Source organism: Papaver somniferum, chromosome 6 (genome assembly GCF_003573695.1).
Source record: "Papaver somniferum cultivar HN1 chromosome 6, ASM357369v1, whole genome shotgun sequence".
Classification (NCBI taxonomy): Eukaryota; Viridiplantae; Streptophyta; class Magnoliopsida; order Ranunculales; family Papaveraceae; genus Papaver; species Papaver somniferum.
The window spans coordinates 57,820,802-57,839,937 of NC_039363.1; the positions used below are offsets into that span (position 1 = coordinate 57,820,802).

The following is a 19,136-nucleotide window of genomic DNA, read 5'->3' on the forward strand; positions in this document are numbered from 1 at the left end:
ATCTTTTGCTCATCTCTACTTAACTCTCTTGGCAGGCCCTTTGGGTTGTACTCTTTTACTTACTCTAGAAAAATGAGGTGTTTTCTGTGAGAAAAATCTACATAACAGAACCAACAGTAATACTATTGGGAAGTTTTTCTTGATTAGTTTCACTTCTAGTAAAACCTCGCAAACTACTGTACATTGTAGAAGGTTGTTTGAAAACGGTTGCTTCAAGAGCAAGTGACTTGTAATTAGATAATTTGACATGCTTAAGAAAAATAAACTTAAAATAATTGACTAGCCAATCAACTAATTAACCAAATTTATGCTTCAAAAAGAAAAACTAATTAACAAAAGCGTTAGCGACTAGGGAAAAAGGAGACTTCCGCCCACCAGGGAAGAAAAGAGAGTAGGTAGCTAGTAGTGTAGTCAAAAAGGTTGATTCTTACTTTCTTATATATAAGAACCTAAAGACTCTCCTTCAAAGAGTAGCTAGGACTACATTTCCAAACCAAACTTCTCTCTTTAAGTTTTTACTCAGTTCATCATGGATACTTTGATGAGAAATACAAGCTTAGCTTTTAGTCGCCATGGTCAATCCGACAACTACAGTAGTGTGCCTTACGAAATCTTGAATCATGATCATGATGACTCGAATGGTACAAGCTGGACAGAGAAAAATGGAGTCATGGGCAGTCGCCGAGCTCCAAGAACATCGTCGAAGAGAAAGAAGGAACAAGTAGTACCATATATGATGAGCTCAATGAGTTACAGACGTGATAGAGCCAAAAATCGTCAAATTTTCTTGAAGAGTTATAAGTTAACATATTCGATAGAAACCAAATCCATCGAAAGTGATAATAATTCATTGAGATCTGGGGTTTCAAGAAGATTAACAAAAGCTTGTGTTAAGGTAAAATCAGCTTTAGTTGCAATTGTTAGGTTTGTAAATATTGATAGTTCTTTAAGGGCATGTGCTGTTAGCGGTCCACCAGCTATTTGTGGTTCAACTCCTACTTCTGTGATTCAACCTGTTCATCGATCTATTAGGAAGTAACCAAATCAGTTAATATAAGTTGGTAAAACTGTTTGATTAAATTAAGTTTCAATGTAATTATCAGTTTATTTTTTCTTCTCCGATGTAATTACTTAAGCATTATCATAAATTAAAGAAAATGGAGATTGTGAACAGAGTAAATTTGTGGAATGAAATCTGTCATCCATGGATTCTGGAGAAATAAATCTCTGAGTCTTCTGACCGAGATAGGTCACTCAACTGCACATATCCTTAAAACATTTTTTCCTTTTGGTTTGAAACTGCCGCAATTCGATGGTTGATCACACTTGCTGAACCGTCAAATTCCCCTGAATGCCATCCTCGCCAGTCTTTTTAGACAGTAATGAGGTGCAGCTTATATTTGGAAAAGGGTATCGCTTATGCAGTGATTAGAGTGTACCTCTAGCAACTGTTTCAACAACAGCAATGTTATGTGAGAGTCCCGCAATATGAAATGGTGACGGGCGGCCATATTTAAATTGCAACATTGCCAATTAGCCACATAATCCAATAGTGCTGCAATCTGACAGTGGATGGATGATCTTTTTTTTATCATATTCATTGCTATATATAGTTGAACGGGGCCTAATTGTGAGGAAAACCATTTTCCTCGGATTAATGTCTCAAACTTTTCCTGTCTTTTCCAAACAAACAAACAACCTCATAATTACTTACTCTGGCTAAATTAATCAACAAACATCTCTAATCTCACGGAGAAGAAGAAAACCACCCCTCTTTTCCTGTTTCTCTTCTCTTCTTCCTTCATACTTCTTGTTCTTTCTCTGTTTGATGTTTAGCTAGCTTCCGTTATTAGTTCTTACAATATACTATTATTTCTGCATTTTGATGTCCCACCACCATAGGGTCCACCCCATGGATGTAGAAACGAATACTGGTGGACCTCCAAAATATGTAATGTTATCAGAAAATGGTGGAGATGCTGGTGTTCGTCCGCCTCCTTATCGTCGTAACATCCCACGTTACCATTCTACTGCTCAACCTTACAAGAAGAAAGGAAATTGTTGTCTCAAATGTATTTGTTGTTTCTATTGTTTTCTTTTCATACTTATCTTCGGGGTATCTGCTTTTGTTTTCTATGTCCACGCTATATACCAACCCAAAATGCCTACTTATAAAGTCGATCATATTGGTATTGGTGCTTTCGATCTTCAAGCGGATTTCAGTCTCTATACAGAATTTGACGTTACTGTTAGAGCCGAAAACCCCAACGAAAGAATTACTATTTTCTATGCACCTGAAAGTTCAATCGCTATCACTTATTCTGATTCAACACTCTGTACAGGAAAAATACCAACGTTTAAACAGGGTCATCAAAATGTGACTTTTATGGATATTGTTTTGAAAGGTAAAAGTGAATTCGGTTCAGGTCTTCAAGAAGCTCTCCTGGATAACAGAAAAACAGGAAAAATTCCTCTACTGATTATTGTTAGAGCGCCAATCGTTATTGAGATGGGGGACTTGCCATTAAAACAAGTTACGTTTCTTGTTAATTGTTCATTAGTCATTGATAGTTTGACACCCAGAAAACAAGTCAAAATTCTTTCGACAACATACCATGGTGCAATTGAACTGTCATGATTCATGCAATGTGGAGAGTGTGGAAAGAGGAAGTTGTAACTCGAATATTTATGGCCTTCAATGTTCAATTGATGCGGCGCCTTCGATCTTTATTATGGAAGTTTTATTAACGAATGATCATAATAGGGGTTTGCGTAAGAACCACCGTACCCATTCAACAAATTTAACGGTAACTTCCTTCCGCACTAGAGTGGCTTCATATTGCTCTCAGTTCAATTCAATTTGTATTTTTAATTTTAAGTTTCTTGATTGATTTTCCTTCAAATTCTTGTAAACACATTACATATCTTTAGGTTTAGTATATAGCAGATTTCACATATACATATACTAGGATAGTACCCGTGCCGTAACGGTACGGAGCTATGGGTTGTTTTGGTGTTGGTTAAAATTTTTTTCCTTGAGAGAATACCATGAGCCGATCGTGGGAAATTTGGGGAACGATAATCTTTCTTAAACTAAATTCGAAGCCTTGATTGATATTATTAACATCAGCGGGAGCGGTTTTTTATTGAATGGTGTTTAGGATGTCCATATATTGATGTACATTGATATATATATATATATACATACAACAGAGAGTAATTTTTTTTGGTAGTTAAGATATCCAATGTAAGCGTGTACACTGCAGCTCCACCCAGTTTCATTTATGGTAATTGATATAACCATCCATTCACAATTGTTGTAAATAATACCAACAAACTTGAAAACCTAAAGTCCCAAGCGGGAGCTCGTAGAAATTCCTAGTTTGATAAAATTAACTTGTCGATTGCATTCCAAATTACAAATGCAGTTCAGTCATCGATTGTCATTTTGTATTAAAAAAAATCAGTGCATTTTTTCGAAATTCAAAAAGTTGAATTTGAGATGGAAACTCTTCATTCATATCCTTAAAAAGTGTTATCTCTGCATTAATTTTTGGAACCGCTAATTGTTATGTGCTGTATCAATTTTTATTCTTATCATTTTAATGCTTGTTAATCCATAGTGTTGGTGCTTACAGCATCACCTACTCGATCAAAATTTTCAGAACCATACAAATAGTAGAAAAACATGATAATCTTGAGGTTTTTCTAATGGGCAACATCCCTCAGATGGAGTTCATAGATACAAAGACACAAAGGAATACCCATCCCAATAAAGTTAGTATTTTCCAAATTTTATTGTTAAGTGATGTAAACATACTACCTAATTTTATTGGTAAGTGCAAGAACCAAACATACATATGCATTATACACCCCAAAGACTCCTCGGGTTTCACCCATGCCTCTCTGGACAACTCAATAAACCTTAAAAATGATATACTGACCACATTTCTCAATCCGAAGAACAATAGAAGTTAAGACTTCCAGTGACAATTTCTTATCTGGTGGTATGTAGGACTACTTCTTTTTCCATTCGTCAATTCTTCTTAACCTCAACATTATCCTCTTGGGAGATTCCATTCCATCGGTTTCTATATCAGCTCATAAAAATTGTTCCATTTAAATCAAACCCCAGTTAAGAGGCTAGGAGATTATCCTATCTTCGAGCATCCCACTAATTACATCGCCGCCAAACTTCTCAGACTTCTGGTAATAAAGAGTCTTACAGACTCTATTAAGTCATGTACAACTTTCCAATATTGAGCAACTTCTGCAAAAGGTATTGCACCCAAAACAAATATTAGACATACAAAAATGTGTGAATGTCGTTTATATAGGTTTCAAACTTTCAATTTCTTTAAAGTAATAATCCTAATGATCTTTTATGTCATGAGGATCAACAAAAATAGGAAAGAACCATGCTAAGTAACTTACTAATTAATAATCATACCTATCTATCTAGGAATGAAGCGATTTTTCTTCGAATAGTAAACTAAGAACATGCATAGACATGAGTAGCGCAAATATCACTTGAAGAACGCCGTATTCGACACTCGACTGTACTCATATTGCGTTATGTGACATCTACATTTAGTAAATAAAACAAATTGCAATGGTTTAATAAGTTGCGATAAAGTATGCCATGGACTGTATTTGGAAAAGTTGAGCTGATAGTGATTCCGTGAAACCGATGTCAAGGTATAATAATCCATTGGTTAGCCTAGCATTTTTCCAGTACGTACAGACACAACTAAACTATTATGGGAAGAACAGTTAAAAATACATAATACCAATTTTTTTTTACCGGAAATCACCATTTCCTTGCTAAATAAGTTCTTGTTAGAAAAGAACGTAAACCTAAACTTCGAAATCCAAAAAGGGTTATTCACCATTGACACTAAGCTTGCATCCACCCGTAACAGGTTGTACCACTTCCCAGCAAAGAGCTTTAAGAGGAAGTAAAAAGCCACCTACCAACTTTGACAATTTTAAACAATGATGAGTAAACAATAGTTGTGCGTACAAAAAACTTAAATTCCACCTTGCTAAAATAGACAATGAAAACTTTAGTATATTTTGCAACCAAGAACACTGATGGTGAAATCTCAGGTTGCGCTTCTATTACATCATATGTTCATTGTTAAACTCCCACTACTCCCAATTATCAAATGTGTTCTAATTGGAGCAACTACAGTTGTAGAGACAACCCCTTCAGTTACCAACCCAAAGAAAGTAGATGATTCAACCAAACATACCTAAATTACCAAATACAAAACCCAATCCATTACCTAAGTAATTAATATTGACTGAGGAAGAGAAAGAGCATGGGCGAAGTACTTCTCGCATTTGCATTTTACTCAGTCAGCCATGCAACCCCTGTCCGATGGGATAATAGAGAAGTCAAGCAGAATACGGATCCCAACAAAAGTGACATCTATAGTTTTACCAACTGCCTTGTTCTTAGAAAGGAATCTGAATTTCATGAAGACCGATGCAAGGAATACCCGTTAAAAGGTCTGAGCTTACTTTAAAAGTGCAGTAAGATTAAAAGAAAATAAAACTTGTATCACTTGTTAACATACCCAAAAACTTTAATTATTTTCAAAAAGCATCCTTACAAAGTTGCACCTGTTGTCCACCTCTCGCTGATTCAGTTGAATCCTGACTGTGGTTTACAACTGCGAACACCCAGGACTTATTAAAAGCAATGGTAAACTAAACCCAATTAGCATGTATCTTTCATATCATTCTGCCCCAAATCCAATTAGCATGTATGTGTAAATAAACCTCGTATTAACAATTAAACGAATCACCGAAAAAAATAAAAAAAATAAAAAAATAGATGAATCAACTTAGCAGGCCTTTATAAACACACTTGAATTATTTGCAGCAACTCAATCCTTGAGCCATTTCCCCATTAAATATATGTATAAAAATAAGAATATAATTTCTATCAAAAGTTTGGTTTCTCAAGCACCAGAGTAATTCATAGCCCATACCTTGGATTTAAAAAAAGTGTGAGAATGACCACGTTGTAGGGTTTTTGGATAAGCAAGTATGACAGACTGAACTGGAAAAATGAAGGATCACCATTGATGTCTCTGTAGGGATATCAAAACCCTATAAAGAGGTGAAATGACAAATCTACAACACTAACCACAAAGAACATTATTCTCTTACCAATTTAACACTGAAATAACAATTGCACACACAACTTAAAAAAGGAAAACGAAAATGTAAACCGTAAAGAAGAAATCCAAACTGAATTACCTTCGGATGATTACATCGTCGTCGGATCTTGATAGTTATACAATTCCAGCTCTTCCAAATTCAATCAAACATCTTTCAGACATTTATACAATCATGTTGGGCTCAATAGAACACTGCCAACGATGGAGTTCATATTCATTTGTTTACATAATCTTTTTGGAAGAATTATACTCAACAATAATTTGAGATGGTAAACTTACTGCAATTGCAATTGATAGATAAACTTACCTATTCTGAGAGAACCAAACTTTCAATCAAATTCCCAAGACCTGCAAAATTTAAATAAAAATCAAATACTTAAAAGAAAGGGTTAAGTGGCAAAATGCCCCAATTTGGACTACAACGTTGTGAAAATGCCCCGGACGTTAGAAAAACATCAACATGTATTTTCAAATAGAAAAATTGAAATTGGGTAACTTTCTGCATTTTCTACCTGGATTTGTTGACGATGAAGGAAAGAACCTAGAGTAACAAGAAAGAAAAGTGAAAAGAGTTTATTTTCACTTTGAGATTCCATTGATTACTCAATAGTAACGTCCGTGACATTGATAACATTGCTGCTTTATAGGGAAATTTGAAGCGGCTGCAGCTGAATGAGAAGAGAAATGGAAACAAACGGGAGAAAAACCTATTGAAAGTGTAATCGGAAATGTAGATATTCATCAAAATGTAGGCCGCTCTTTATGACCTAAAAATGTAGATATTCACTGAAATTACTGGCTCCATCGTGACCCTTCTTTATGTGTCTGAACTGTAGATAAGCGTTCATGTCGAAAAACACTATTATCCCTTGTAATATAGATAATACATGTAGACGTTTACCAAAATTCTTAGTTTGCCAATGTAATATAGCAATGTTATTGTATTTATGGTCAATGTTTTTTATCCCAATACTAAATTTTTTACAGTTCCCTCTTCCCTATGGTAAAAATTGAAAATGCAACTTTAGCTACTCACTCCGTTTCAAAGATAGACATGTTGGGTTAACACGAAAATTATAATATCTAATTAAGGCTGTATTTGGTATGGATTTTGAAAATACTTTTTAGAAAACAGAAAACAAGAAAAATTGTGTTTGATAGAAATATTTTCAGAAAACATTTTTCATTTGTTTCCTGTTTTTAAAAAATAGAAAAACAAAAATCATAAATAATCGTTTTCTGCGTTTTTTTTTCCTAGAATGAAATAAGAGCTCGCGGCAAGAGTTGCGTGCGAGAATTGTTTTTATCATTTTCTCGATGAGTCTTTACTTAATCTGGTTTAGTTGATTTTCCTTGGTTTGCAAAACAGTTTTTAAATTTCTTACCAAATATCTTTAAGAAAATGAAAACAAGAAAAAAGGGTGTGTTTTTAAGAATCGTACCTAACATGCAAGTTTTCCAATTTTTTTCTTGTTTCTTCCCTTTATTATTTTTAAATGAACGTAAAAAAGTGGAGTGAAATTAGTAGTCTCTTCATCCCTTTTCTAAAAGAGGGAAAGAGGATAAAGAACTAGTCTTCTCCGTGTCTCAAGCTAGAGAGAGTTAGACACTTAAAAGAGTAAATGGTCTATATAGTCCTGTTTTGAACATGTTTCGTAATATTCCTTTGATACGATATAAGAGAATGTTGGCATTATAGCTTATGTGTTCATTATGATGTTAATCATGGGAGTTAGTAGCATGGAAAACCTTTAGTGCAATACGGGATGAAGAAAAAAAACACTACAAAAACAAGTCTCAATTGTGAGGGTTTTTCTAAGGAGGCGTCACAAATATGAGTTATTTGTGAGGGTTTATTACAAACCGCCACAAATACTCTAACTAGTCAAAGTCATCTAAAAGTCCGTCAGTTTCATGGATCCGACCAACCAATTGTGAGGGTTTGCTGGACCAAGCGCCACAAGTACGGACAGTCAAAGTCTAATGGACTTTTTTTTGTCAGTTTTGAGTGTTCGACGCAACAAATCTCATCAGTTTTAGATTCCGACAGATGAAACTTTCATCACTTGCTGCGGTTTTCAATCCGTCAAAAGTTTTCAGAAAAGGCGGTGAAATTTCATTCTCTCCCGCTGAAATTTTCGCCAAAATTTTCTATATTTTAATTCCTTTCTCTTATGTTCTTGTAAAACGAAAATCTGGTTTTCCTTTATCTTTCCTCCCGTTCTTCTCCAGTGAAGGAGTTTGTTGAGAGGTTTGATTTTGTTACCTTCTCTCCATCTCGTCTATCTCGTTTGCAACAATCACCACTCTTGAGTTTATGCTCATCTATTAATGGTTATTTTTTTCGTTTTGCTTTGCAGGATTTTTCAATCGAAGGTGATTTTTCCTATGTCATTTTTTCCTTTCTGGATTTGCTTTTTCGATCTGGTCTGCTTAATAAACCATTTAATTCCTATATCTTTGTTCTGCATGCAGGATTTAAAGGAGTAAACTTGAAGGTGAAGTTTCCCTTTTTTTTGTATTAGTAACAATCTCTTTTTGTTTCTTTGTTTCTTTGATTAAGGACTGGTTTTGCTTTTAATTGCTTGTTTTCATTGTTTTACATGAGCTAAAGGAGTAAACTTTCAGGTGAAATTTCCCCTCTTTGTCTTAGTATTCACTACTGGGATTCAATAAATTAATTTTTTTTTCTTTAGTTTCAATTTCTTAGGGTTTACTGGAAAATTTAATTTTCTTTAATTTTTGAGGGTTTGTGTTGGATTTCATTTTTTTTTTTTAAATTTCTTAGGGTTTGTGTTATGGATTTGTAGTCTAAAAACGAAATCTGGATATGGGTTTCCGTTTATGGAACTTGATATTGTGCTTTGAGCTTTGAATTTCTTAGATTTGAGCTTAGAATTTCTGATTTGGGTTTGAGTTTTATCTGTGTTTTACAAATATTGGGGTTTCGTGACATTTCTTAGTATCTGATTGTGTTTGTGTTGTTGTCTATAATTTTTGTTGAATAAGTAAGCATGAGAAAAGGCTGAGCCTTGAAATAAAGAACCCCTTATCGTTTTTTTGCTCATTCTTAGATATGATTGTTGGGTCTCTATTATATCAACTTATTGGATTTTAAAGATATTATGATGTTGCTAATGAAATTTCAGTTCTTAGAGAGGTATGATAGGAAACTATAAGATGTTCTGTCCATTTATGGTGTATGCTATCTAGTCAGTTGGAATTGTTCTGTAGGTGAGGTTGCTAATACGCGAGATGGTTTACTGTGTTTGGACATGTAATATATAGTACTTATGAGATGTTCAGTTCACTACCAGGCTTAGTTTGTTAACTTGCTGTGTGAATCTGGTGGCGAAAAAATCTCGTTTGAATCGCCTTATGAAATTTATGATTTTACCCCAAAATTTTGTTTTAAATTTGGTATTATTGGTCTACAGATTTGAAGAGTCGTATGGTTTTGTTCATTTGCTGCTCATCTCAAAATTGGTGTCTACGTTTGTGGGGGGATACGATGCATAGATTTTCTGAACCAGATTTGTTTCCTAGAAAATTCATTGCTAAATTAACTGGGTCATTTTCTTTGGTTCTCAAGTAAAGTGTTGATTAATCAATTACACTTTATTAAATTGCATTATGAGGTCTTGGTTTTAATCAGTTCCATGCTAGTGGAAAAATTGATGAACCTACTTTTTACAAAGTCTGTAGAATCAGTTGAAATTTCTAGCACTGGTCATGTGAACTTTGTATGCAATTCTTGGACCAAATTCTATGGAATACACAAGAGATCAGTTCAAGCCTTAAATGCTTTATTTGCAAATTTTTTGTGTTAATAAGGAATGATAAGAGGGGCTTCCATTGTTCTATGTGTATCAATCGATTAAGTTTGATCTTATTGGGTGCAGATAATGTGTTTGTCGAATGTTTCCTACTGTTCTTTTCTGTTAAAATTATTGAAATCATCGTGTTTGTTGAATTCCATTAGGCTTTAGCCATTTGTAGTGGTGTATGCTGTGTTCGAATACTAGATTTGAAATCCATTGTAATGTTCTGGCCATTTAGGATTTTCTCTTAGACTTGGACATTTTGGTTAAAAACTGATGAGCACTAAATGATGATGGATGGACCACTTTTAAATTTTTTAGATATTTTTTTTAAGAGAAATGTGAAAACATTATCAAGAGAAAAGAATCGAAAAGCTATTTGTTTTTTGTTTTGAAAACAATAAAGTAGTATGTTTGATTTTAGCTTCAGATAAATAGCTTTTGAATGCTCTAATTTGGAAATGGATTCTTTAGGGATTACATGTTATAATTTCTACCTAGTAGAGAAGTATGCGCATTGTGATGATGAAACAGTGAGTGTCCAATTTGTTTGTTGCTTTGCTTGGAATGTGGTAGTTGAATGCTGTGATATGCAAAGAACACTCTTTTGGATGTATACTAGCTAGCAGTCTTGCCATTTTTAGATGTTTTTCGCTTGTGATAGATGTATTGATGCTAATATGTATCTAACTACTTAATTCTTGAAGAGTGAAACAACTGTTTCTTGTGAGTGACTGCGACTGTTATTTTTATGCCATGCATTTTCGTGCATCTGCACAAGAATGACATAACTTGGGATATCTATTATATAATTTATGGGGTTCAGAGAGCTAAACCTTTGTTTGTATAAACAAATGAGAGGGACTTTAGATGACTAGTGTATCTCAGTCTTCATTGTATGGATAGAGTGATATGTCATTTTAGACTTTTTTTACCTTAAAGAAATGAAATCTAAAACTAAAATCCCAGTCCATTGTAATGTTCTGGCCATTTAGGATTTTCTCTTAGACTTGGATAATCTTAACTTATTATTCATGTGATTCTTTCATTAAAGACGTAAATGTTTGAGTAAATACTTCACTGTTTTATCTTGTTGGATAATCTTAACTTATTATTCTTGGATAAATTTGAACGATGCACATATAATAATATTTTTCTCTTCATACTATTGTCTCTGTGGTGTTTGAGACTTAGAGGTTTAGGCCGGTTATGGTGTATGCTACCTAGTCCATTGGAATGTTCAGGCTGTTTAGGATTTTCTTGGTCTTAGACTTGCACATTAGTTATGACTGTGTCATTGAAACACTCTTTTTTTTTTTGGTTTTCATGTAATTTCTTTTGTTAGATGCTTCCATTATTTCTATTGTAAGTCTGTAACTCTAATTTTCTAATGTTCCTTTCTACTTTGATGTCAGGTACTTACGGTTGCTTGAATAATTTTTTACTGATTGTATCCATCGTTATTTTATTTCAAGGATATTGTGATTGATAAATGGATAAGAGTTGGGTTTATTATGAAAGATCAAGTAAGGAGTTTCATGAAGGGCTGTGTTTGTTCCTGAACTATGCGTTTGAAAATGGGTTTGTTACTGAAGATAACAAAGTGAGGTGTCCATGCAAGAAGTGTGCCAATGTTCATTACAAAACTAGAGATGAGATATATGATGACTTAGTTAGCTATGGTATGTTAAGGAGCTATACAAGATGGTATCATCATGGTGAAGGGTTCAGAACAACATTTCCATGTAACTTGGGGGCTGAAAATACTAATGTGGATCAGGTTATTATGGATAACAATGGGGAAGAGGTTGGAGATGACATTACGAGAATGCTGCGAGATGCATATGGAATGGATATGGGTGATATGTTGGATGCAGAAATGAGTGGGATGCCAAGTGATAGTTCAGCTGCGCAATTTTATAAGTTGCTAGAAGATTCAAAGAAGCCGTTATACCCTGGATGTGATAAGATGTCGATGATGTCTTTTCTTATTAGATTTGGAACTATAAATGTGTTGGTAGGATGTCTGACAAGTCATTTAAAGAGATGCTTCAACTCATGAGAGAATCATTTCCAGAAGGGTGCACATTGCCGGAAAATTTCACACAGTGTAAGAAGGTACTATCAGATTTGGGATTGTCTTACGTTAAAATTGATGCGTGTCCCAATGATTGTATGTTGTACTATAAAGAGACTGCGGATCTTGAATCTTGTAAGGTTTGTACAGCTTCTTGTTACAAAGATGGAAGATTAAAAACGCCAGCTAAAATACTTCGTCACTTTCCTTTAAAGCCTCGGCTACAACGGTTGTTCATGTGTTCTAAGACTGCAGGAGATATGAGATGGCATCATGAAGGGCGTACAAAAGATGGGGTATTGAGACATCCATCTGATTCCGAAGCTTGGAGGCATTTTGATGAGATGAATCCAACTTTTAAGGCAGATCCAAGGAATATCAGATTAGGTTTGTCAACTGATGGGTTTAGTCCATATAGTTCAATGAGAAATCCGCATAGCACATGGCTTGTGGTTCTGTTACCCTATAACTTACCACCATGGTTATGCATGAAACAACCTAACATGATATTGTCTTTGCTTATACCAGGCCCGCATAGTCCAGGTAATTATATTTATCTTGATTTTTATCTGTTTTGTCAAGATTACATTGATATTCTGTTTCATAACCAAATATTGAAACTGATCATAACCTTCTATGTCAAATATTACAGGTAACGACATTGATGTGTATTTGAGACCATTAATAGATGAGCTGAAGGAATTATGGGAGGAAGGGGTGGACACATATGATTCCTCACGAAATGAAATGTTCAATCTGAAAGCGGGATTACTATGGACTATAAGTGATTATCCTGGACTTGCAATGCTCTCTAGATGGAGTAATAAAGGTAAGTTGACATGTTCAACGTGTCTTGAAGAAACTCGGCACCAGTGGTTGAAAAATGGAAGAAAAACAGTCTATATGGGCCATCGACGATTCTTACCGATGAATCATAGGTAATAATCTTTATACTTAAAATGAGTTGCCTGTCAAAATGATTCTCTCTGTTGACCTTTCATACTTCTTTTTTATAGACAAAATAGATAAACATGTATAGCTTCAAATGAACCAAGAGGCGCCATTCTACTTTGTGTTTCAGCTGTGTGTTTTATTAATGCTCACATCTGCTGCATCTGGATGCTAAGATTAGTCAAGTGTTACTTTATTAATGATGTTTTTTTTTTTAAATGGCTGTGTATTTGACAGTTAATTGTATGAATCGTATCGTAGGTTTCGCACCACACTTAAGAAAGATTTTGATGGGGAAGGTAGAACTTAGCCCACGTCCAAACCCATTGTTAGGGCCAGATATCTTGAGCTTGCTGAAAGACATTCCACACACATTTGGGAAACAGTTCGAGGAGAATTTGAGGGGAGATCATCCACGCAAGAGAAAATCACGAGGATCATGTAGAGTCGCAAATAATATGCCAAGCAATTGGAAGAAATTGAGTATCTTTTATGAACTTCCATACTGGCTTAATAATCTTCTCAAACATAACATAGATGTGATGCACACTGCAAAATTGTATGTGATAGTGTTCTGGGTACAATAATGGATATTGCTAGAAAAACTAAGGATGGTCTTAAAGCTAGATTTGATATGCAACTCCTGAAGATTAGACCTGAACTTCATCCAAAGCCATTACCAAATGGGAAATACTTCTTGCCAGGAGCATGTTATTCCATGGATAATCCAAAAAAGACTATGTTTCTTAATGTCTTGAAGAATATGAAGACTCTGGATGGTTACTCAGCATACATTGCGAGGTGTGTAAATGTCCAGCAACGTAAAATTTTTGGTCTAAGAAGTCATGATTCACATGTGCTCATGCAGCAGCTTCTACCTTTGGCATTCCGAAAGACGTTACCTTCTAAGGTCAGTAAAGTGCTAATGGAGTTGAGTTCCTTTTTCCGTGAACTATGCTCCAAGGTGTCACGTCCCGAAGATTTTGAAGAGTTGGAGAAGCGCATTGTTACCATTGTTTGTGAATTAGAGAGGATTTTTCCACCTGCCTTCTTCGACATTATGGTTCACTTGCCTATCCATTTGGCAACAGAAGCACGTTTAGGAGGACCTGTGCAGTATCGGTGGATGTATCCCATTGAACGGTATACATTTTAAACTCTTTTTTGCTTTGTTTGTTTCTTACTTCTTTTCAGTAAGTTGTTTGCTCTCTTTTTATTGTTGGTAATCTGTTCACTCACTTATTATTGTTTTTTGGTATTCTTTTTTGGCAGGTATTTGTACACTTTGAAGAAATATGTAAGGAATAAAGCTCATCCAGAGGGATCTACTGCTGAAGGATATTTGGCTGATGAATGTGTTACATTCTTGTCGAGGTACCTCAAAGATGTCGAGTCAAGAACCAATAAACCACCTAGATACGCAGATGATACTCCCATTGGGAAAACCGTGAGATTTGCTCTAACTGGCGATCAAAAGAAGAAGATGCATGACTATATCTTGTCTAATGATGATGATGTGGCTCCGTACATAGCGTAAGCAGCACTCTATTTACCCAAGTTTTATGTTAAGTCTTTTAGTTTTGCTTTCCCTACCACACCATTTAATCTTATGTGCTTTGATTAAATTTTGTAGGCAACACAAAACTACACTGGCTATGATGCACCCAAGACTGAGTGACCTTGAACGCCTGCGAAAGCACAAATATGAGTTTGCTGATTGGTTTAAGAATCATATTAGGTTGCTTGTGAAATCTAAAGTGAGTATTGTTGAAGGATTGGATTTGCTTGCTGAAGGACCTTTTTCAACAGTGAGAAAATTCACCGGCTATACAACACAAGGCTATAATTTCAAAGTTGTAAGTAAAGAAAATGGAGCAAAGACACAGAATAGTGGTGTGGTGGTCGATTCAACAGCGCCTTCCTTTAGAAATGGAGTAGCTCAGAACCCAAGCAATGATGCAGAACGCGCGTACTATGGAGTACTTACCAACATAATTGAGTTGACATATAGACAAGGTCACTCATACGTGTTGTTTGAGTGCAACTGGGCTAATGTGGTGAACACTTCAGGCAGAACAAGGACTTCTGGTTTGAAGACTGATAGCTTAGGGTTCACTCTTGTGAATTTTAACCATCTCTTGGGGACACAACGGGAGGAGCCTTATGTGTTAGCCTCTCAATGTCGACAAGTTTTTTATGCCCAAGACCCTGTAGAACCTGAATGGGATGTTGTGGTCAGGAATAAACCTAGGGATATTTTTGACATGAGTGATGATAATCCAGATCAACTACTGGATAACCTTCCATTTGGGAATGAAGTCAACAATGAAGATGATGACATCATTTGTGTTATAAATGATGGGACTGGGGTGATAGTTGATGCTCCTACGAGAAATGGCAGTGGAGATCGAATATGGGTTGAAGAAGAAGAAGAAGAGGAAGAAGAAGAGGTAGAAGAAGAAGAAGACGCCGACGAAGAAGTAGAGTCAGAAGAAGAGGAATTTGTGGATGGGTTTTCAGAAGATGAGAGTGATGGCTATGGTATTGAGTTAGACAGTGGACCAGATGATGATTCTTAAACATATTCCAATTTTTCATTCCTGCATTGCTTGGTCTCCTTATAACGTGTTCTTAATATAACATTTGAATAGATAGTTCTTTTGAAATTGTGTCTTTCTACAAGAGTACAAGTTATACTTATTTCAGTTGGTTCTCATTGTTAGTTAAGTATACTAACATTGTAACTTCCAGATTTTTTGTAGGATGCCTCGAGGTGGAGCGGCTAAGAGGTTCTTGCATGACCTATTACCTGATCAGAGGCTTGTAGTTGAAGTGGACATGGAACACCTTTGCCCTATAGGGGATAATGGTACGTATATAACCAAATATATCAGTCATCTAGCGAATGATGGACGCAAACTACCGTTGACAATACATGACTGGAAACACATGCCTTCACATTTAATTGAGAATGTGGTGCTTGAAATAAAGGTACAATAACATATGCGTGTTCTTTCATATAACCACTGAATCCATATCTTTTCAAAATCTGAAATGTTTTCGTCTTTTGTGGTTGTATATTTGATGTCAGCAAATATTTGAGTACCCAGAAGTGTTGGATGACTGGATATACACCAAGATAAATAATAGGTGGAAGGATCACAAATTTCATGTTAAAAAGGCGGCTTATAAAAAATGGAATACGGTGGAAGAACGTCTTGCTAATCCACCACACGATGTTGTTGAGAGCCAGTGGAGGGTACTCGTTGAGGTTTGGAATACTGATTTGAAGAAAAAAGTAAGCATTATTATTCTTGTTTTTCATGAAAAGTCTCATCATTAAGCAGGCCTGACATTATAAGATCTTATATTTGGTGTAGGCAATATGCCAAATAAACAAAGAAAACAGGGAGAAACAACAATTTCACCACACTACTGGCTCTAAACCACATGCTAAGTGTGCAGCAGAGGTAAGTTTCTATACCACTGCTAAGTCTTAAATACTCATCTTTCAACCGAACAATGCCAACCTGCCTGTAAATATAGAGAATCTGGATTTATTATAGCAAAGAGAAGTTAGTATACAATACATTTTTGTCTGTCCTCTTATGGAATTTACTGGAAGTTTATATTGTATGAAACCATGTTATTCATGTAGCTTAATAGTGATAGATCTTCCTTGCTATTAAAAAATAGATCAAGAATGGTAGAACTTAGAGTTAAACTTAATCACTACGTCCCTACCTTCCTTAGCTACTTTTTTCCCACTTATGTTTGATTCTCAAGCTGGAAATTCATCAACTGTCATTAAGAATTGTTATCTTTTTGAGTATTCAATGAGTTTGTATGTATGTTTCTGTTTCTATATCTATGTTGATTTTCTTCTTGAGTTCTATTTGTATAGCTGGGAAAGAAACTAGGACGGCGTCGTAAACGTCACGAGATCTTTGGTGTTACCCATACTAAAAAGAAGAAAACTGAAGACCCAGATGAAGTATTGATGGATCCAGAAGTGGCTGCAGAACTCGTACGTACTTTAGATTTATTATTAATCAATTTTGAAATTATTTGCATATGATTACTTAAGCATTTGTTCTTGTAATTGATATTTTTGTAGAAGGAAATGGAGGAAGTAGAGATCCAAGCTAGCCAACCAGGTTCTGATATTGTGCTACAAGGACGACATGATGCTTTTGCCCAAGTGCGAGGACGGGATAAAGGTGGCCGTGTTCGCTGTCTAGGCAATGGTATAAAGCCAATGAAATATTGGGGTGAAGAATCATGCACCAATCCTACCACTGACCCAGATGCTGAAGTTTTGAACCTTAGACATCAATTGGAGAATACTGTTTCACAACTTCAAGCAGCAATGCAATGGATAGCTGAACTGGAGGCGCTTCTTTCGCGTCATGGACTGGGAACTGCCAGCACTGTTACCCCATCGACTGACGCAGAGATCGGGAACAGTCCATGAGTGGAAGATCTTGGTGCACATATATAGATGCTTGACTGATATACTACTAATATATAACTATGGCGACTCAGGTGCTTGTTTTTTTTTGTTGCTACAAGGGACTGGTATCTCTTTCTTTTTTTGTTTTCATGCCATCAGGTGTGTTCTTATCATGTCCCAAACTTTCCACAGGCATTTCGGATGTTGATAATCTTAGTTACAAGCTTTTTGAACTCTCTGGGTGTTGTTTGGTTGCCCAGAATTATGTTTTTTGAACAGTGAAACATCTTACTGTTGTTTCTATAGTGCATCTATGTAAAACTTTGATAGGAATGGTATAAGAATTATGAATGGTACAAGAATTCTGCAATGGAAGGTTATCCAGTAGTTTAAATGATGCAAGTTCTGAAAATCTTTCTAAATTTTATGTGAATCGCAAAATCAGTCGCCGGCGACGGAAGACCGGTATCGAGGTCCGGCAAACGTTGAGAAAAAGCCGCAGCCAATAGTTAATATATTAGTGAGGGTTTCTAAACCGTCACAACAGAAAATTCCGGCGACGGGAGCTGTTATCGGGAAAATACGACGGCAGCAGGAAAGTACTTATGACGGTCTGACCAAGCGTCACAAATATATTCGTGACGGTTTACCAAAACGCCACAAATGATCTCAACCGTCACAAAAAAAATTGTGAACCATTAGTCAAGACGGATTATCGCCCGTCACAAAGCCACATTTGTGACGGTTATTTTGATATTTGTGACGGTTTACTACTATTTGTGCCGGTTTCAGAACCGTCACTAAAGGCCCTCTGTTTTGTAGTGAAAATAAAGACTTTTGTTGCTAGTTAAAGAGTTAAGGGTGCGCGCTTGTTATTGCAAGTGTATAATATTGAGTACCTGTGAGTAAAATTGTATTTCCGATCGTTATCCACTGGAATTGTAGGCCACGAATCAGGGGTGTGACAGTCGAATAACATTTGACTTTCGAAAACGGAAACTTACCTATCGTTTTAACATATCCAAAAATAATAACTAGCTTTATCTTTTTAATAGAGAGAGTAATTGAATTCACATCTATATTGTTAAGCAACGACAAAAGCTGTAAGTTTCTTAGTTTTCTATATTTTGAAACAATTTCTTCCCGGGTAAAATAGAGGGCCTAACTGGTGGCTTCTTAATTTGGATTCAAATACTCCACCTATGGGTGAGTATTTGGAATTGAATTCACATATTCCAACTAGGCCATTTTTTTCATATGGAGGGGTCTCAGATCCGTACACCAACTAATTAATTGGATACGGGTGTGTGATTAATAATTCACTGGACATCTATATCCGCTAATTTAGTAGTTGTTCTTTTTTTTTGTATGTTTATCTTGTTCAATAATGTTGATATTAGTTACTTAGCTTTTTTTTATTACATAGAACAATTGTTTCTAGAACTACACTCAGGTACTTTAGCCTAGGATTTATGATATTACAGGGATTCGATTCCTAACTTCCCTATATGAGGAAGCCATGGTTCTCTTATTAGTTACTTAGTTGAAGTACAAGTATATAAATTTCTGACATTATTATATCAGATAAAATTAAAAACGTTATTTGAAAACGTAGGGATACCAAGTACACCACCAACATTTTA

General features: G+C 35.5%; 4 protein-coding genes and 1 long non-coding RNA gene across 18 annotated transcripts; 4 read left to right on the forward strand and 1 right to left on the reverse strand.

The window, feature by feature from the left end:
* Nucleotides 1-1,712: 1,712 nt before the first annotated feature.
* LOC113285689 (NDR1/HIN1-like protein 6) lies at nt 1,713-3,237 on the forward strand. Its single transcript, XM_026534479.1, has one exon. It carries the CDS (start codon nt 1,886-1,888, stop codon nt 2,636-2,638), a length of 753 nt encoding a protein of 250 aa, XP_026390264.1. The 5' UTR covers nt 1,713-1,885; the 3' UTR covers nt 2,639-3,237.
* Nucleotides 3,238-3,749: 512 nt separating this feature from the next.
* LOC113287657 lies at nt 3,750-6,902 on the reverse strand. 10 transcript variants are annotated; one of them, XR_003330220.1, is made up of 6 exons: nt 6,704-6,902; nt 6,499-6,539; nt 5,583-6,383; nt 5,289-5,472; nt 4,890-4,977; nt 3,750-4,270 (listed from the first exon to the last, which is right to left on the reverse strand). It is a non-coding gene; the product is annotated as an uncharacterized LOC113287657 (long non-coding RNA). The 10 variants fall into 10 exon arrangements; XR_003330219.1 differs by having other exon boundaries at nt 3,750-4,584; XR_003330216.1 differs by having other exon boundaries at nt 3,750-5,472; nt 5,583-6,152; nt 6,271-6,383.
* Nucleotides 6,903-8,213: 1,311 nt separating this feature from the next.
* LOC113287658 lies at nt 8,214-15,924 on the forward strand. Of its 5 annotated transcripts, XM_026536468.1 has the most exons (9): nt 8,224-8,442; nt 8,552-8,567; nt 8,667-8,689; nt 11,428-12,632; nt 12,742-13,027; nt 13,302-14,183; nt 14,313-14,573; nt 14,674-15,581; nt 15,792-15,924. In XM_026536468.1, the coding sequence occupies exons 6-9, from the start codon at nt 13,627-13,629 to the stop codon at nt 15,800-15,802; spliced, it is 1,737 nt and encodes a 578-aa protein (XP_026392253.1). In that variant the 5' UTR covers nt 8,224-8,442; nt 8,552-8,567; nt 8,667-8,689; nt 11,428-12,632; nt 12,742-13,027; nt 13,302-13,626; the 3' UTR covers nt 15,803-15,924. The 5 variants fall into 5 exon arrangements, with proteins under 5 accessions (XP_026392251.1, XP_026392253.1, XP_026392249.1 ...); XM_026536466.1 differs by lacking the exon at nt 15,792-15,924 and having other exon boundaries at nt 8,214-8,442; nt 8,667-8,819; nt 14,674-15,665; XM_026536464.1 differs by lacking the exon at nt 15,792-15,924 and having other exon boundaries at nt 14,674-15,665.
* LOC113290830 lies at nt 11,505-13,627 on the forward strand. The gene is made up of 4 exons (XM_026540423.1): nt 11,505-11,992; nt 12,034-12,632; nt 12,742-12,918; nt 13,302-13,627. Exons 1-4 carry the CDS (start codon nt 11,505-11,507, stop codon nt 13,625-13,627), a joined length of 1,590 nt encoding a protein of 529 aa, XP_026396208.1.
* LOC113287659 lies at nt 15,769-17,863 on the forward strand. Its single transcript, XM_026536469.1, has 5 exons — nt 15,769-16,031; nt 16,132-16,338; nt 16,421-16,510; nt 16,945-17,067; nt 17,158-17,863. Exons 1-5 carry the CDS (start codon nt 15,804-15,806, stop codon nt 17,512-17,514), a joined length of 1,005 nt encoding a protein of 334 aa, XP_026392254.1. The 5' UTR covers nt 15,769-15,803; the 3' UTR covers nt 17,515-17,863.
* Nucleotides 17,864-19,136: the final 1,273 nt, after the last annotated feature.

Coding starts and splice junctions, on each gene's coding strand:
- LOC113285689 (XM_026534479.1), top strand. CDS start 1,886: ATGTCCCACCACCATAGGGTCCACCCCATGGATGTAGAAACGAATACT.
- LOC113290830 (XM_026540423.1), top strand. CDS start 11,505: ATGGATAAGAGTTGGGTTTATTATGAAAGATCAAGTAAGGAGTTTCAT. Junction 11,993..12,033: donor TGTGATAAGATGTCGATGAT/GTCTTTTCTTAT, acceptor ATGTGTTGGTAG/GATGTCTGACAAGTCATTTA. Junction 12,919..13,301: donor CTCTAGATGGAGTAATAAAG/GTAAGTTGACAT, acceptor ATCGTATCGTAG/GTTTCGCACCACACTTAAGA.
- LOC113287658 (XM_026536466.1), top strand. CDS start 13,627: ATGGATATTGCTAGAAAAACTAAGGATGGTCTTAAAGCTAGATTTGAT. Junction 14,184..14,312: donor TGGATGTATCCCATTGAACG/GTATACATTTTA, acceptor CTTTTTTGGCAG/GTATTTGTACACTTTGAAGA. Junction 14,574..14,673: donor GATGTGGCTCCGTACATAGC/GTAAGCAGCACT, acceptor TAAATTTTGTAG/GCAACACAAAACTACACTGG.
- LOC113287659 (XM_026536469.1), top strand. CDS start 15,804: ATGCCTCGAGGTGGAGCGGCTAAGAGGTTCTTGCATGACCTATTACCT. Junction 16,339..16,420: donor ATACTGATTTGAAGAAAAAA/GTAAGCATTATT, acceptor TATTTGGTGTAG/GCAATATGCCAAATAAACAA. Junction 17,068..17,157: donor CAGAAGTGGCTGCAGAACTC/GTACGTACTTTA, acceptor ATATTTTTGTAG/AAGGAAATGGAGGAAGTAGA.